Source organism: Taeniopygia guttata, chromosome 15 (assembly GCF_048771995.1).
Source record: "Taeniopygia guttata chromosome 15, bTaeGut7.mat, whole genome shotgun sequence".
Lineage (NCBI taxonomy): Eukaryota > Metazoa > Chordata > Aves > Passeriformes > Estrildidae > Taeniopygia > Taeniopygia guttata.
Genome location: NC_133040.1, coordinates 2,925,509 through 2,941,600, shown reverse-complemented (window position 1 = coordinate 2,941,600; position 16,092 = coordinate 2,925,509). Strand labels below are relative to the sequence as shown.

Sequence of the window (16,092 nt, the reverse complement as noted above, 5' to 3'; positions counted from 1 at the left end):
TACAGTTTCTTAAGCTTCTATTGGGATTGGTTAGAGGCAAGTGGTGATCAACAGAAGACAAGATATAGAAGGTCAAGATTGAAAGATTTCAGAAAATAATACAGGTGTGCAAGAGGTCAAGGACTTGGCTCTTCCTTTTAACTTTTACAAAAACCTTTAGAAATGTCACCCTTACAAATGATCTCCCTCCTGCAATCAACACAAAATTGGGAAAGGATAGTTATTTTTGTGCAGAGCACTAGTTAACAGTAGACATGAGACTCTGAAATACAAACCAAAATTGTACCTCATTCTCATAAACTGAAAAAAGAAGAGTTCTCAGAATAGCCAAGGAGACACATACAGTATCATGATGACAATGTACTGACTTTTCAGTGCCACTCCTGTGTCTCTAATAGAGCAAAAATACTTACAGCTTTTAGTGGATGTTTCCCTATTGCGCTGAGCCTTCAGCCAGCAAAGAGGTGACACAAACTTGACACAAACTGGGGTTTACTTCTCCTGAGCTATTTGGCACAAAATATTCTTTGGGATGAGGAGGAGACTGCCAGTAGGTGTGTGTCAGTGGCACTGCATCCTAATGGGATTGCTGCCAGATGGAAGAGATTGAAACCAATTTGGAATTGCTGTAAGGTGGGTTTGGGTTGAAAGCTAAGCCAGCTGGGAGCTCTATAGTTATTGTCTGCCTTTGTGCCTTTGGCAGAGGTGGGGAGATACCTCATCAGGCACTCTCCTGGAGTTGAGAAGTAAGAAATTTTATGTGCCTTGTTTTCTGGAATGCCTGTAGCTTTTTTGGTGTAGATTATGGGTTGTTCTCTTACTACTGAGGTGTATCCTGAAGGCGAATTTTTCAACCTTGCTACAACAGAGATGCAAAAGTTGTTTGAAAGTCAGGGAGGGCTTTAAAAGGTAGCCCTTTTCATAGTTAAAATACTGATTCCAGTCTCAATTTAAGTCTTGAGGCATGTTGTAAATGAAACAAAACGTAACAAAAGCTGTGCTTTTAGGCACAATTGTTCTGGTAGTTATTAATCAAGGAAGAATGTGATACTTAATCAGAGGTACCTGACATCACTGAATATGTAGACCCCACACCTCATCCCAGTCAGCCAAGTAATCTGAGTGCCCTCAGAGATGTCCTTGTAGTCCTTTAATGAAGTTTTCAAGATGAATTATTGTTCTGCTGTGCATTGTGGATATTTCCCTCCCATCCTCTCCCCTTGGTAAATCTGCTTTGTGAGTTTAAGGTGGATTTGGAATCCCTACAGCTGCAATAGCTTTTGCACTGTTTTGACCCAAATATGGCTCGCTGAGAAATTCGTGTCCAGCCCCTCTGCAGAAGGCTGGATGTGCTGTGGGTAACCTCCACCATGTGTATTATTTCATGTCCCAGATCTGTGCCTATTTCACAGAGCTGCTTCTACAACAATATCAACAGTAGATTTTTAGTGAGCAAAAAGAAATAAAATGGTGAGTCATCAGCTTTTTCCCTGCATATCTCATCTGTGTGAAATGCAGAATGCTAACTAGAATAGTTAGGCATCAGCGATAAAATTCCAGCTTTATGTGCCATCTTAATAGTAGGCTAGAGTGTCACCAGAAGTATTTTTTTCCTGGTAATATGAGAAATGAATAACTAAGGATCCACTGCTGAATAATGAATAAACTAAAGGCTCGATTAGCACCTTTCAGCTTTCAGATAATTTTAGCGCTGCAGCTGCTTGAGTCAAGAAGAGATGTTACTGAGAGTAAAAGGAACAGCAAAGCAACTACCACTACCTGAGATGCTGCTGTTAAAGCTGTGCTGTGAGGGTTATGGTGTACATTTGGCTGGTCAGTGAGGCTCCCCCTTAAGCTGATAGGACAGACTCATGCAGATAAAAACTGCAAGATTTGAGGATTTTACTATTAACAATAGCAGCAGATCATGTGTGTAGTCTCATAAATCAGCCCATCAGTTTTCAAAATATGATTCAAGAGCCTGCTTCAAACAAAAGGAATGAAATGACCAGGGTCCCAAAATTCTGAGCTGACCTCTGTGTACCTTAAAGAGGGGACGACAAGTCCGGTTAGGGTGTGATACAAAAGGGAAACTTTCCTGACCTGAGCAAAGGAGAACTTGTACAACAGAAGAGAGATGGATTATTTAGAGACAGAATTGAAGGGCTAAAGGATCACTAAAAATACTGGCTGCAGGACTAGGAAGTATGCAGGACTACAAAGAATAAAAAAAAATGGGGAAAATGTCTGAATTATGAGAATGCCCTTACATGCAGCACAACTTGAACAGGAGGGAGCAGTGATTACCCTCCTCCCCCTCTCTCCCCACATACACCACATATACACAGAAAAGTCCTGGTAGTGTTCATAGAACACCAAAATATCATCACTATGTGCAACAAAATTAGAAGCTACACCTGCTAATATTACTAGTAGTGGTACCGTTACCAATGAAAAATAAAACATCAAAAAAAATTACTGGATTTTGGTGTGTCCCTAGTAACAAAAATAAATCTATCATTCATATGTTTCAGGTTTGGGGAAAAATAACAAGCTTGCTTGAGGCTGAAAAATAACGACTTTGTGTAGCTAAATCTAAATCATGGTACTTCTATGTTAAAGTAAATACCCAACTAAAAATCTACACAAACTTCCTCAAAAGATGGACTTATATTTAGCAGCTTATTTTGTTACTCATCAGTTGTAAAAGTAATTAATATTAATGAATATACAATACCTAAATTTTTGTATTTGTTTTATAGACAAAAAAATCTATTCTTGGAATTATAAGAAAGCCATCCACAATTTTGACAGAATCAGTATAACCCTATGAATACATGAAGCCATCCAACCAAGTCTTGTCATAGCATGACTCAAAATGGATGTGGTCAATCTGGCCTCTGCTCTTCTAAGATTTATGAAACTAGGAACAAACATAGTGAATAACAGCAAAAGCCAGGCAGGGAACATGTGCACAGAACAAAAAATTAATGTTGAAACACAATGATACTGATAATGCTTCAGCATTTCCTAGAAATACAGTCACGCTGAGATCATACAAAAGCGGGGAGCTGAAAATTAAACTATGTTCATATCTATTTTTACAGAAGTTCTCACTGTAGATATTCCGATATATGAAGAGTATGAATCATGCACTGAATACTAAATTTTCATCAGTAAAACAGTTTATATTGCTGGTACTTTGGTATCCTGCTTGCAGTGTTGTTAAATACATTGTTTTTATTTTCATCCTGTTCAAAACCAAATACATTTTGGCTCATTTTAAAACCTACTGAAGTCAACAAAACCATTACTTTTTATGGTAAGCAGGTCACAGACAGCACTTTACAGGGTTTGCAGTGTTTTTACTCTTATTTTCTCTTAATAAATACTGTCACTGTTTCTGGCGAGGAAGAACTATGAATACCCTCACCCCAAAGTGTCACTTTTCATTGGGTGTCATTTCACCATAATTACTTAAGTTCCTCTAGCTCATTTTACATTCTCATTTTGTGCCACATAGAAATATTTTTCATCTCAATAGAAAAAGCAAGGTTGAGTAAGAGGAATAACTTAACATTATCTAAGGAACTTAAAGTTCAAGTGAAAAACACACTGAGACCATTGCTAGAGATGTTTGCACTGCTACTTTAGCTTCACTTTTTTTGATAAATCAGGCCTTCATCCTCTTCAAATCTGCAACCTGCATCTCCATCCATGACCAACTTGCTTATTAAAAGGCTTTTTAAAAAGACTGATGAAAGGAATTTAACCACCAGTGTCCTCTAATATCCATTGTATGTTCAACATAAGCTGCTTATAATCAATCACGAGTGAGGAGCCAGCAGGGAGTGACTGGGATCCCTGTGCTGTGGTGGTGGGTGTGTAACTGCAGCAACTGCAGCTGAGGTGTGAGGAGGGTGTGATCACCCCTCCAGAGGGAGAGAATTGAAAGGAGGGACTGAAGAGAAACCCTCGTAGCTGCTAAACCTCAAAAGGATGTTAGGTTCTTTCTGGCAGCAGCAATTAGTCGGTGGTGAGCTTTTGTGTTGGTGTTTTGTTTTGGTTTTGTTCAGGGGGAGGTGTTAGTGGAGGAAAAGTGGAAGCTAAAGAGGTTGATGCATCAGATACCAAGGTCTTTTTGATTTACTGTGAGTGAAAAAGAACATAGTTTCTATAGGTCTCTACAGAACTTTATCTAGATGGCAAAATGATGGCCTGGCTTGGCTTTTGAAACCAGGAGCTTATTGGCTATTGTACAATGTTGTACTGAAATGTTTCTGGTTGCAGCGTTATTTTCTGTGAAGTAACATATATCTGTGTTTTGGATTTGGCACAAAGCAATTTCATACCAAAACCAGAACATGGGTAACTTCCTTCATATTCATCTTAGAAAAAAAGGTTCTTTGAATTTGAGAGTAACTCCAACAGCAGCTCAGCTGTCTGAGATGTACCTGCCGAAGCTCTTGCAGGCAGCAGGAGTGTACGACTGTCAGAGCTTCTGAATTTCAAAAGAGAAGCAGAATGAGACCAGGCGTAGGCTGCAGCTGTAATCTGTGCTTGGTAGCATCCAAGTCCTCTCCCATGAGTCACACTGCTGAGAACATCGTGGATTCTCTTTAGCCTCTTGGGATTTATTTTTTTTTTGGCCCTGGACTGCAGTCTAATACTTCTTCCACTTCTCATCTCCCTTTTGCAGATAAAATCATGTTTAATTTGGGTTGTTAAGAAGAAACCTAGAAAATCCACAGTTCTGATGTAGATACCTTCTGACATCGTTCATATGGTTAATTTTATGTGTGGCCTAGGGCTGGAAAATACTCTCTACCCTACCTTCCCAATTAATCCCTGATGATAGCCTTGCCTTTTATGCTGATAACTCTCTTCTTTTCTTTCTCTTATTATATTAGGAACAGCATTTTAATCCATGATTCTGTCTTGTTGTGAGGTTAATAAAAAGTGCTGAAGTTTTCTTGTTCTTCCTTAAATTCCCTTGTCCTTCCCATCATGAGAACTATTGGCTTTATTCTTCCACTGTACTGTTTTCCTCTCTTTTATTTTGACCATCTCTTCGATGTTTTCTCTGCACCGTGTTGCTCTTTTCTCTCATGTTTTCATTGAGCTGCTGCCTCTGAACTCCCTTACGATTCATGTGAGTCTTCTATAATCCTTTTTTGACATTTTCTCATGTTGGGAACTTACTGCTCCTGCATACTCATTCAACCTATGTCTGTTTTTCTGTTTTTTCATTCACCAAGGTTCTTTTGATTTGTTCTTTGTGAAACATTACTCATTCTCTGTTGCTTAGCTTCCAGCTTTAACTATTACATTGCCAGTCCTCCCATGCTCTCACCCAGCCTTTCCATGAAATCAGTATTTATTACTTCTACTGAAATGCTTCCTGTATTTTGCTCTTCTCCTTCCCAAACCTTTTGCTCTGCCTCTCCCTGCAAGTCTTGCTAGCTTTCTGGTTCTGATCCACTCCCAACAATGTTCTTTCTCTAGCAAAACCATTCTGATGGAAGTCTGATGATCTAGGCAATTTCTTCTGCCATGAATACCCTGGATTTATTATCTCCTTTTTTTTTTCTGTTTTTTTTTCCCTCCTAGTATAATTAAATTCCATATGTGCAGACCCATCTTTACAGATTCTGAGTCAATCCTTTCCCTCTGGTATTTTTTTTTTCCCTGTGTGCAGATTTCTGCTGATCTTATGCCAGTATGATATAGTAAGATGTGCCCATCTGCTCTTCTCGCCTCATCTTTCCTTCCTCTATTGCTATCTCTTCCTTCTTTTTTTCATGGATACAGGATTCCTTGCTTCCTGTGTTTATATACCATTAAATTTACCCTAAAAATCTTACCTAGCTTCTGTGACTTGATTCTCTCATTCCTTGCCTTAATCTTTGCTTTTTCTCCAGTTCTTGCCCTTAAAACCAGCAGAACAGTTGTGATGTATTTCCGTCTCCAAGATGCTTTCTTATGCATCATCACAGATAAAACTCATCTGTTGTTTCCAGGATTCCCATTTGCTGGAGCATCTTCTCCTTGCCTCTTGCTTGGCATTGAGCTTCAGCCTTTAAATCTTCACTGGCTGCTTTTCTCTATTGCATTAAACAAACCTCCTGTCTTCAGGACACTGTTATCTGTACCCAGACTCTCATGTTCTCACTACAGGGATTCCCATAACTCATGCCTGTTACTGGAACAGCTAAAGCAAGCACGGTTTGGCTTTATTATGTCACTTTTAAGGCACAGGAAGAGAGACTTCCTTTTACAAGGCTATACTGCTCTCCTGTTACAAATCCCTCTTAAAATTTCTTTTGCTAAAACTACTAAAATGTCCTTATCTTTCATAAGGTATTGTGTGCAATAAAGTTGTATGAGTGATAGGAAATTTGCCATTATGTTCAAAAAAATCTAATGTTTACTAGTGCTTTTTAAAAACAATGTAATAAAATAATCTCCTTAGCCCTGTAAGATTCATGAAACAGCAACCCTGTGATAGTGAGTCTTAGCTCTTGAATCACCCACATAGGGCTTATGGGTCCCACTAGTGAAAAAAAAAAAAGCCAAACAGCAGCACTAATGAAGACATAACCTCCACTGCTGTCATCACCCAAGTGCTTACAAAACACTGAGTGGCTACTGCATTTTGTTTGCTGCTTTACTGCACACTTTTAAATGGGTCTGATGTTTGTACATCCCCAAAGCAGATGCTGTGTGTGTTGTTTCTTCTCACCCTTGTCTAGCAGCCAGGATTTCCTGCACACCCACTGCTAGACCCACTGTAATATTCTTGTTCTTGTAATGCTTTTTGATGCCAGTCTAAAGGTCACCTCGAAAGCGGCTGCTGTGGCAGACTCTGGTTTAGTCAAACCGCTGTGAAGCACAGCAACTCCCCGTGCAGCCACTGACACTGCTCTGGGTTTTTGGCCATGCAGCTCAGAACAGAACTGTGGTGTATCTGGCTCTATTCAAGAGTCAGTCAGTCTCATGCCTGGTTGTGTTGGTGCTTCTTCTCACTGTCTCACTGTTGTTTGTGGCTGTTGTTAAAATACGTCATAATTTAAATAACTGCTAAGTATTTTAAGTATTAATGCTTCACAGGATTTATGTTTCCAACTTCCTTTAGTAAGTGGGGTGTGCACAGTTAAAAGAAAAATAACCAATAGATTTTTATTGAATGCTTGGTTTATAAGAAATTATATGTTTTCACTGTAAGTTCTTAGGTTTCCCTATATCATGGATGAAGCCTATATGTTAAATTTTGGCTGGGTGATATACTTAGCCAGTGGATATCCCGAACCAGTATAATTTGTATTGTGGTACTGCTAAAGTTTGTTGGATATTTTCCAAATACACAAAGATGTATTTAAGATCATTTAAGCTAATGAATAGAATATCTGCAGCAAATCTGGTCTGTGCCATGTCAGGCAGACTCGATCATACACTGATAGGTCTATGCCTATACAGTAAGTAATTTTCTTTGGGTTCTCCATTATCTCCTTGTAAAACTTCCTTTGCCATGTATCACAGAATGGTGTAGCTATGTGGCAATTCTATTAGTTGAGCTCACATTTTATGCCACAAATCTGAGTATTTCTATAAAATCACAATGGGAATCAGCAGATGAGAATATAATGGACCTACCAATTGTTCTTCTTGCAAGGGTGCTGAAAGCAGACGGAGCTGGAAACAGTCAGTGCTGGTGACACTAAGGAGCTCATGGTATGGCACCAGTTCTGATCAGTTCCCTTCTCATCCCCTGCCTTGAACTGAGTTCTGGATTAAAGTTTTTTAATAATTGTCCTTTCACCTCCTTTGACAACCTTTATTGTAAGAATCCCATCCTTACACAGCAGTTTCTGTTATTTGGTATTGTTTACTGTGGCCAAGGTCCTGTGCCATGAATATGCATTTCTTGACTCACTTTGCTATTCCTCTCATTTTGGTATCTTTTGCGCAGACATTAATAATTTCTTGGCTCTGTTTTGGGGAGTCGGTATAGAGGATAGGTCCTATTTTTCAAATAGAGATCAAGATGGATCAAGTAAAAAAAGATTCCAGTCAGCTAATTAATTAATGACACTTCTTTCTTCACTCATCTGACTAACAGAATATACATTTTAACTGCTGCACAAAATAAACCTCAAATACATCAGCTTTCTCTGCTGTTTTCTTGTTCAACAACTACATCTGTCCCATCCTTTGTTTTGGGTGAGATTATAGTGCCTTAATGTGTAGTTGAAAGTTTTGTCATAACTTGAAAATACTTCCTTGTCTTTCCGGTTTCAATGATTGTATAAAGAGAATGCCAGTAATATCTGTGGCCACAGTTGTAAAATAACTTTCTTCTGCTAAAAATGGACTTCAATCGCCATACATCAAACAGTAATTTCTGTGAAGTTATTTCAACCTTGTATTTCTACAGCATGCATGTCTGGGACTTTTTCCTGGATGCCCTGATCCGAAAATCTGGACCGATTTTCCTATTTCTTGTGAGCCTCAGTTCTTTTATTTTTCTCTCTCTCCCTTAAAAAAAAAGCCTGATTAGTAGAACGCTTTATTTCTTCCTCAGTAAATGCCTTGGGTATGTCCTGATATATCACACTCCCTTGTGTCTTCTTCTCTTTCATTAATAGTATAAAAATTATTGAAAATTAAAACATGCAGAAATAAGGTTTTGTTAAAGTACAGAAATTCTCAGTGGATGTGCATAATCATTAGAAACTGATTACAGTAGCTTGGCTTACACTTGTAGGTCTTATAAGAGTTCTGTGCTATTTCTTGCTAGATTTGCTTGAGTTTGCTTTTACGTGGGTGTAAAAGCTTTTTACTGTATGTGAATGGGCAGGTGGTCATGAATCTAAATTATTAGACCACTTGCATTTGAGGGATAATACAGCTTTGTGCCTACAACTCCAGCTGAAATTCCTGCTGCCAGCAGCATGCTGTGTGCAAGTCTCTGTGCTGTGACAGTCACAGCCACTGGTTTTGTTCTCAGATTAGGAGTCACTGCCTTTCTACAGGATCGAGGGGGAAACATCTTTCCAGGCAGGTTCTGTAACTCTGTGTTCCACGGTGACGTGTCAGCAGCTCATGAATCCAGAGACAATGCTTGGATCTTTCCTTATGGAAGTGTTTACAATTCAGTTGTGGTGGTGTGTCATTCTCTTTCCCTGTGGCTCTTCTCTCTCTGCTGCCATAACTTGGGAACATGCTGGGAAAAGGTGTAAGTGTTTATATTACACACACATGGATCAGTTTGCACAAGCCAGGAGTGATGGATGGGGCAAAGAGCGACCCCAGATATGAAACAAACAATAATGACTGATTTTATTGGTACAAATGAGTGGTCAGAACATGGCAGCAGTAAACAGCTTAATGGACTTCAACACTTTAACATAGTAACCAGAGCAGAATTTTGTTCAGGTGTCCTTCCTACTCCAGGAATTGGTAGCATTCCTCTTTTGATAATGGCAATAGATCAGGATTTGGGGCATGTTAATCTTATCTTGTGGGAAAAGCTACTCATTCTAGTGATGACAAAATAGCCCATCTATATCATCAGACTTAAAAAACCATGTTTTCTTAGACACACAGATACAGTATAATCTACTCATTTGAATAATAAGATTTTTAAAAACAAAATTTACACAAGTGTGCAAGTGAAAGGAAGCAATAAGGCTTTCCACTAGAGTAACTGAAAATACACTTACCTAATTAGCATCTTAAAGCCTTAAAACACTTACATGTTTAATATGAAATCTGATTTTAAGAATCCAACGAATTCTAGACTGCCTTATTTTCTGAGTGTATTCCAAGAAAAAGTAAACCTGGTAAGAGGAAGGTCATCTGTATGTAGCCAGGGCAGTAAACTCCAGTAATGGAATAGTTTGTGAAGTTTCCTGAATTTTAGAAAGTATTGATTGTGAACATGAGAGATTTTTTTCACTGTGTATGGGAAAACTTCTCAAATACACAAAACCTTTTTACTGTAGTGCCTATTTTAAAAGAGAATTTACTACTCTGCTTTATGAAGTAATAATATAATCACCTCATTGTGCTACTACTTGAAACAGTGATATCCAAATATCATTGCAATATAAGCAGTAGGAATGACTAGAAGTCGGGGGGGAAAAAAAAGAAAGAGTGTAAAACTAATGTGTATTTATATACTCCTGGTCTTTCCTATAGTGAGATTCTACTTTACCTTTTTTTGGTGTTAAACATATTAATGAATGGCAAACAAAATAGTTGATATGTAAAACACTGTGGAATATGAATGATGCATCTGAATGTATTGTAGAAATATACAATAGGAAATATGCCACAGAATGTATGAGCTGAATGAAAGCAAAAGATTGTTCCTGAGAGAGTCTTTCTACCCAACCGTTTTTCATAAGTGTTTGAGGCAAATAACATCAAGTTTAAAAAAGATCTGCTTGTCTTATATGGTCATAAAATCTCCAGATTGATCCTAAGACTGCTGCCTTTTGGCAGGAATTTGTGCCCTCTTGCTGCTCGTTGCTAGCAAGCCTCTTTTGTTCAGGGTGGAACTGAGAGAATAAAAAGAAGGAGCCTCGTGTGTTTATTGCAAAATTCTTCACCTGTAATCACTGCAGTGCATAGAAAGTGGCATAAAGGATTCAGCAAGTGGTTTATCAATGACACAAAATGAGGCTTGTGATGATGAGGATTTAAAGGAGGACGGGTTTGAAATGTGTCAGAATAAGTGTGATTACTGGAAGCAGCTCTGATTTTTTATATAAGTAAAATAAGAATCTGCCCTGATATCTAATACAGGAATTTCATTCTCTCTGCCTGGTTAGAAAGTTATTCATTAAGAAACAGCTTCATCAATTCTAATTTTTCATTTTTGGTGATTATTGGAAAAAGTGACTTATTTGAAGAAAGTGTAACTCCTGACTTGGGAGGGTTTTCCTTTCCACATCTTCAGAGTAAGTAAAGTTGTGCTAATTACAGTTCTATTAATGTGTACACTAGTTTTTAAAATTTTCACGGATTAATCTGTTCTTCACGAGCTAATGTCCTCTCATACAAAGAGAAGTATGATAAATATAGCTGATATTAAGACTCTTGTAGAATTTCAGACCAGGTAAAAGAAATACATGATGCATTTGGGGCAAAGGATTTGGATGTCTTTACATGTAAGATGCTTAATTTGCCAGCCTGTTCAAGCACTGTGGTCCCTATAGGCAAAGACAAGGGACAAGCACTTCAAACTGCTGTGGAGAGGTGACTCTCTGTACTGACTGGATAGTTTAGAACAACTCAGAGTAAGATTAGTTTAGAATATAATTCTAACCATATTCTAACAATGGTTAGTTAGAAAGTTAACTACATGAGGTTGCAAGTAGTTGTAGTTATACTTCTTTTCTCACAAAAGCTTGAGGCTCAACATGTTGTTTGGAACATTCTATCTCTCTCCTGGTAGTGTGGAATCATTCTCTTTAATATGTATTTTAATTTATTGTCACATCTACATTTAAATATTGGTAAGTTCAAACAGGAAAACTTAAAAAGGCTTGTAGGGCAACTTTGAAAATGGTGTTGGGAGACTTAGTTTTATTAAAATGTAGTCGAAAGTTTTCTTTAGTAGACTCTGCAAGTTTCTGTAAGGATCTCAGTGCCATGTACTTTGGTTTGCAAATACACTCACTGAGGAGCCTCTAGGCACAAGTAACCAGGCAGCAGGAGAGGTGTGCTAGGGCAGCACTCGGGGAGGAAGCTGTGACATCTGTGATTCTGCTGCCCACTGTGCTCAGAGCTTAGTGAGAGCAGCAAGCCCTTCCTAGAAGAGAGGCAAATGATCACCAATCAGCTGTTAGTAATGTGTTTTCCCTCTGCCAGAGTAACTGCTTCCTGCTGCTGCCTTCTGCAGAGTTCCAACTAGCAGGCTTAAAGTCTAATCTGGGAAAGAATAATTGCTCTAACAGTCACTGAAAGCTCTCTGCCCTTGCTTGGGATGGTGTTTCCTGTGCTTCTTGTATGAAAAATTCACCATGTAGTCTCTGTTCTCTTTTACTGTAGCTCAGAATTTTCCTGTATTGAAATGGAAAGAGAGGAGGCTCAAAACCACTTAGCTTGGCTATGGAAAGAAGCTTAAAAAGTTTGCATCTCTTTATTGATTAAGCAAAGATGCAGGTACTGTGTTTAACAATGCTGTTCTCCAAGGAGAAAAAAGAAAAGAGCTGTTACAAAGATCAGCAACTCTTCCTTTCTCAAATTCATGAAGCAAAGTTAATCAGCATCTTTTGAATCTTAATTTAGTTATTTAAATGTTCAGTGGAGATAGATAAGATGAAAGAAAACTCAGGAGGATATCTGAGTACAAGATACTGATATAAATAGAGAGCCTAGGAAAAGTGGTTGTGAGTTTTCATTTTCTGCTTCAGACAAACCAGAGAGAACAGAACTGTGCAGGAAAAGCACTGCCATAAGCTCTTGCTGAGGGAGAAACTGGGGCACAGCTCAGCACTGTTTGTTTTCACGTAGGTTTAGATAATAAAACACAGAAAGCTGAAAGGGAGATTTGATTTGCTATTGTTCAGAAACCATACTTCCTTTGTCTGTGAGTTTCAGCTGTCCCTATGCTTTTACTATAACTTTAGATATTTGCTTTTCTTTACATTTTTTTTCCATCTGTATTTTCCATTTGGCATAATAAAAGGTTTGGAAGACTAGAAGTGGAGTAAAAAGTGAGTGGCTTGCTGCAGGAAGCAGACTCTCTCATTCATTTATTTTCCCATTGTTTGGCAGGTGGAAAGCACAGATTTACAGAGCTGAACAGGATCAGCTGAAGAAGTGGGGGAAGAGAAACAAAACAAGTACAGTACCAGTGAAAAGAGTTTCAGCTTTATCTTGCAGCATCACCACAGCAACCAGAGAACACGATCAGAAGAAAAGTCTAGAGCAGAGAAGGCAAAAGTGCAGCTTCTTATCTTTGGACAGAAGGTAGAAAAATCATTATGCAGAACAGAAATGGTATTTGATGGTTCTAGACAAACTGTGGCAAAGGGAAGTGTCCCATCATTTACAGGAATGTGCCACAGTTCATGCACTGGAAAGGGGAGTGCCATGAGATCTGCTGAAGAGACTATTTCTGTGGCTGCATACCTACATGGGTTTGCACCCTTGCTGGGACTCAATTAGGTGGCTGTAGGCATTGGGGATCATCAGGTATTGGATAGCGACCTTCATTCCATTCGGGGTGTACCTGGCACGAGAACTGAAAGACGCTGCAGATCTTTTTGAGAGACGTCAACAGAGTGAGCCAATCTGCACCCTTCCCTTCTGTACCTGCCTGCTGTACCATGGGATGTCGGCAAAGCTCTGAGGAGAAAGAGGCAGCGCGGCGGTCCCGTAGGATTGACCGCCACCTGCGCTCTGAAAGCCAGCGACAACGAAGAGAGATAAAACTCCTCCTCCTGGGCACCAGCAATTCTGGGAAGAGTACTATCGTAAAGCAGATGAAAATCATTCACAGCGGTGGCTTTAACTTGGAGGCCTGTAAGGAATACAAACCTCTGATTATTTATAATGCAATTGACTCTCTCACACGTATCATTCGGGCTCTGGCCACCCTCAAGATAGAATTTCACAATCCTGACAGAGCATATGATGCAGTGCAGCTTTTTGCCCTGACAGGCCCAGCTGAGAGCAAAGGGGAGATTACCCCGGAGCTGCTGGGGGTGATGAAGAGGCTGTGGGCAGACCCCGGTGTGCAGGAGTGTTTTTGCCGCTCCAATGAGTACCACCTGGAGGATAACGCTGCCTACTACCTGAACGACCTGGAACGGATCGCGGCCCTGGACTACATCCCCACGGTGGAAGATATTCTGCGGTCTCGGGACATGACCACAGGGATTGTAGAAAATAAGTTCACCTTCAAAGAGCTGACTTTCAAAATGGTGGATGTGGGTGGACAGAGATCTGAACGCAAAAAGTGGATCCACTGTTTCGAGGGGGTTACAGCAATAATTTTCTGTGTGGAGCTGAGTGGGTATGACTTGAAGCTGTATGAAGATAACCAAACAGTAAGTGCACCTTCTGCTCCTTGCTCTCTTTCCTTCTTTTCCTTTCTCCTTCATCAGTTTTTGGGCTTTTATCTCCCCCTCCTTCTTTCCCTCCCAAGGCAGTAATCAGTAATCCCCAATCATTAGGAAAACCTGGAAGCTATGGTTCCTTTATTTGGATAATTTTCCCCACTGAACAGTTAGTTATTTAACGGTACTTTTGGGAAATGGAGGTGCTCTTCACATGATAGCAAATTTTAAATTTTTTGGTGCCTTTAGCTAAAAGTTTACATGGTTAACTGTTACTTCAAACACCAGTTACAAAGGTAGGCAGTAGTGACATCCTGGTGTACAGGGATGGTTCATTTGGACACCACAAAGGTCCTGGGAAATGTCGAAGGTAAAATACTAATAAGTGACAGTTTCTTCCCCCTTTTTTTTCCAGGATTTTCAATAGGAATTTGGGATTAAATTACTTTTTAAAATTAATTAAACATGTTTTTAATTAGTATGACATTTTTATATTTAAAATTGTATTTGTTTCTCGTTAAATGGCTAGTTTGCCTTGTCCAAAGAACAGCCATTCCCATTTAATAGTCTTTAATGTTGTAAGCTTCTGGTGTTCACAGCACACAAACACAGTAGCCATGGGAAATATATGAATGCTTACAGATACACAAATATGTATTTGCTGTGACTTTCAAAGTGCCTGAATTAAGCTACACTGGGGTTTTACTTCAAAATTTTTTTGACAGCCTTGCAAAACATGCTGTTTAAGAGAAGGGAGTTTATAGGTAGGAATGCACGATGGCCCCTTTTTTGTTGGTATAGCTTATCACATATATGGTATTTCCCTATTCTTATCTTCTGTAGTGATTTTACTGTCTATAAACAGCACTTCTATTTTCTTTTCTGTACTATTCTGATGAGCCATTCCACTGTCCTGTGCATAGACTTACCATTCATTATTTGGAGATTGTTTTCTTGGCATTAGTGCCTTCCTATTGTAACAGATTTCTGTATCTACTTTTTTGTTTAGTAACCTCATCTTGACATGAGAGAAGCATTGCTACTAATTCTTTCTCCTCATTTTCAGATATATTAGGTACAGTATTTAACATTAGACCCTGACTAGGAGTTTCTTGCAATTTTGCTTTTTCTGCCTTACTGTTCAGATTTAAAAATCAAAAATAGCTACCTAAAAAGGCAAAAAATCCATATACTCTGAAAAATCCTTATGAGCATCGGTCTATACAAGACCAACAATAGAAACTACATTGGTACATTACTGAAACTGCAACACTGAGACTACCACTCATGAGAACAGCCCTACAAATGATGGAATTACAGAATGTAAAATGCTTCTTGGTGTAGTATCTGTGGTGAAGAGAACTGCTAAATAAAACTAGTCTACTGCCAACATAACTTACTGCTTGAGAGAGCATGTAAGAATCTGGCTGATTTATAAACTGTGAAAATTGAGCAAATGATCTGTATGAATATGAAAACTTCTGTGATCCTGTTGACAGAAGTGGAGAAATGCTATGCATGAACTCTGTCTTTATTGAAGATGCGTTAAAATAATGATTGACAGATATGGTAAAAAATGAGGGGAAAACCAGTTCTGCACACTGTGGGTTCTGATTTTAGCTCAGTCGTGAAGTCTGCTGAGGGTGAGATTGTTGTAGTGACACCAGTGAGCAGAACAGGAGAACAAAAATAATGCCCAAACTATTGGCTGCCTGGACAACTTTTCCTTTGTGTGACATTTTAAGTGACTAAGTTAAATTTATCTGCCTGAAAACAAATAACAGAAGGGGAAGGCTGACTTTTTCAGGGGCTTTTGTCTTTCTCCTGCTATGCTTTATTATGGGTAACATCACTCCTAGGATCAAAATCACCTGAGTTGGCAATTTGTAGACCTGGACAAACCAATATTTTTGCTTGTTTGTGAACATATGTGATATTTAGCTGTTTACTAAAGAGAAAGATAAATGAAGAATTATGGTTCACTTTTTTCCTCCACCATGTATGCTCTATCACTCTGTAA

At 38.9% G+C, this 16,092-nt stretch overlaps 2 protein-coding genes across 5 annotated transcripts in view; one reads left to right on the top strand and one right to left on the bottom strand.

Moving 5' to 3' along the window:
- RSPH14 (radial spoke head 14 homolog) overlaps positions 1-16,092 on the bottom strand; it is a 72,228-nt gene that overhangs the window by 23,729 nt on the left and 32,407 nt on the right. The gene's annotated exons all lie outside the window — the stretch shown is intronic.
- The window catches only part of GNAZ (G protein subunit alpha z), a 49,499-nt gene that overhangs the window by 7,624 nt on the left and 25,783 nt on the right, over positions 1-16,092 (top strand). For both annotated transcript variants that reach the window (XM_002199838.7, XM_030285687.4), the window contains one exon: positions 12,787-14,063. In XM_002199838.7, the coding sequence (XP_002199874.1) occupies positions 13,341-14,063 (723 nt within the window). In that variant the 5' untranslated portion in view covers positions 12,787-13,340. The remainder of the gene's footprint in view (positions 1-12,786; positions 14,064-16,092) is intronic.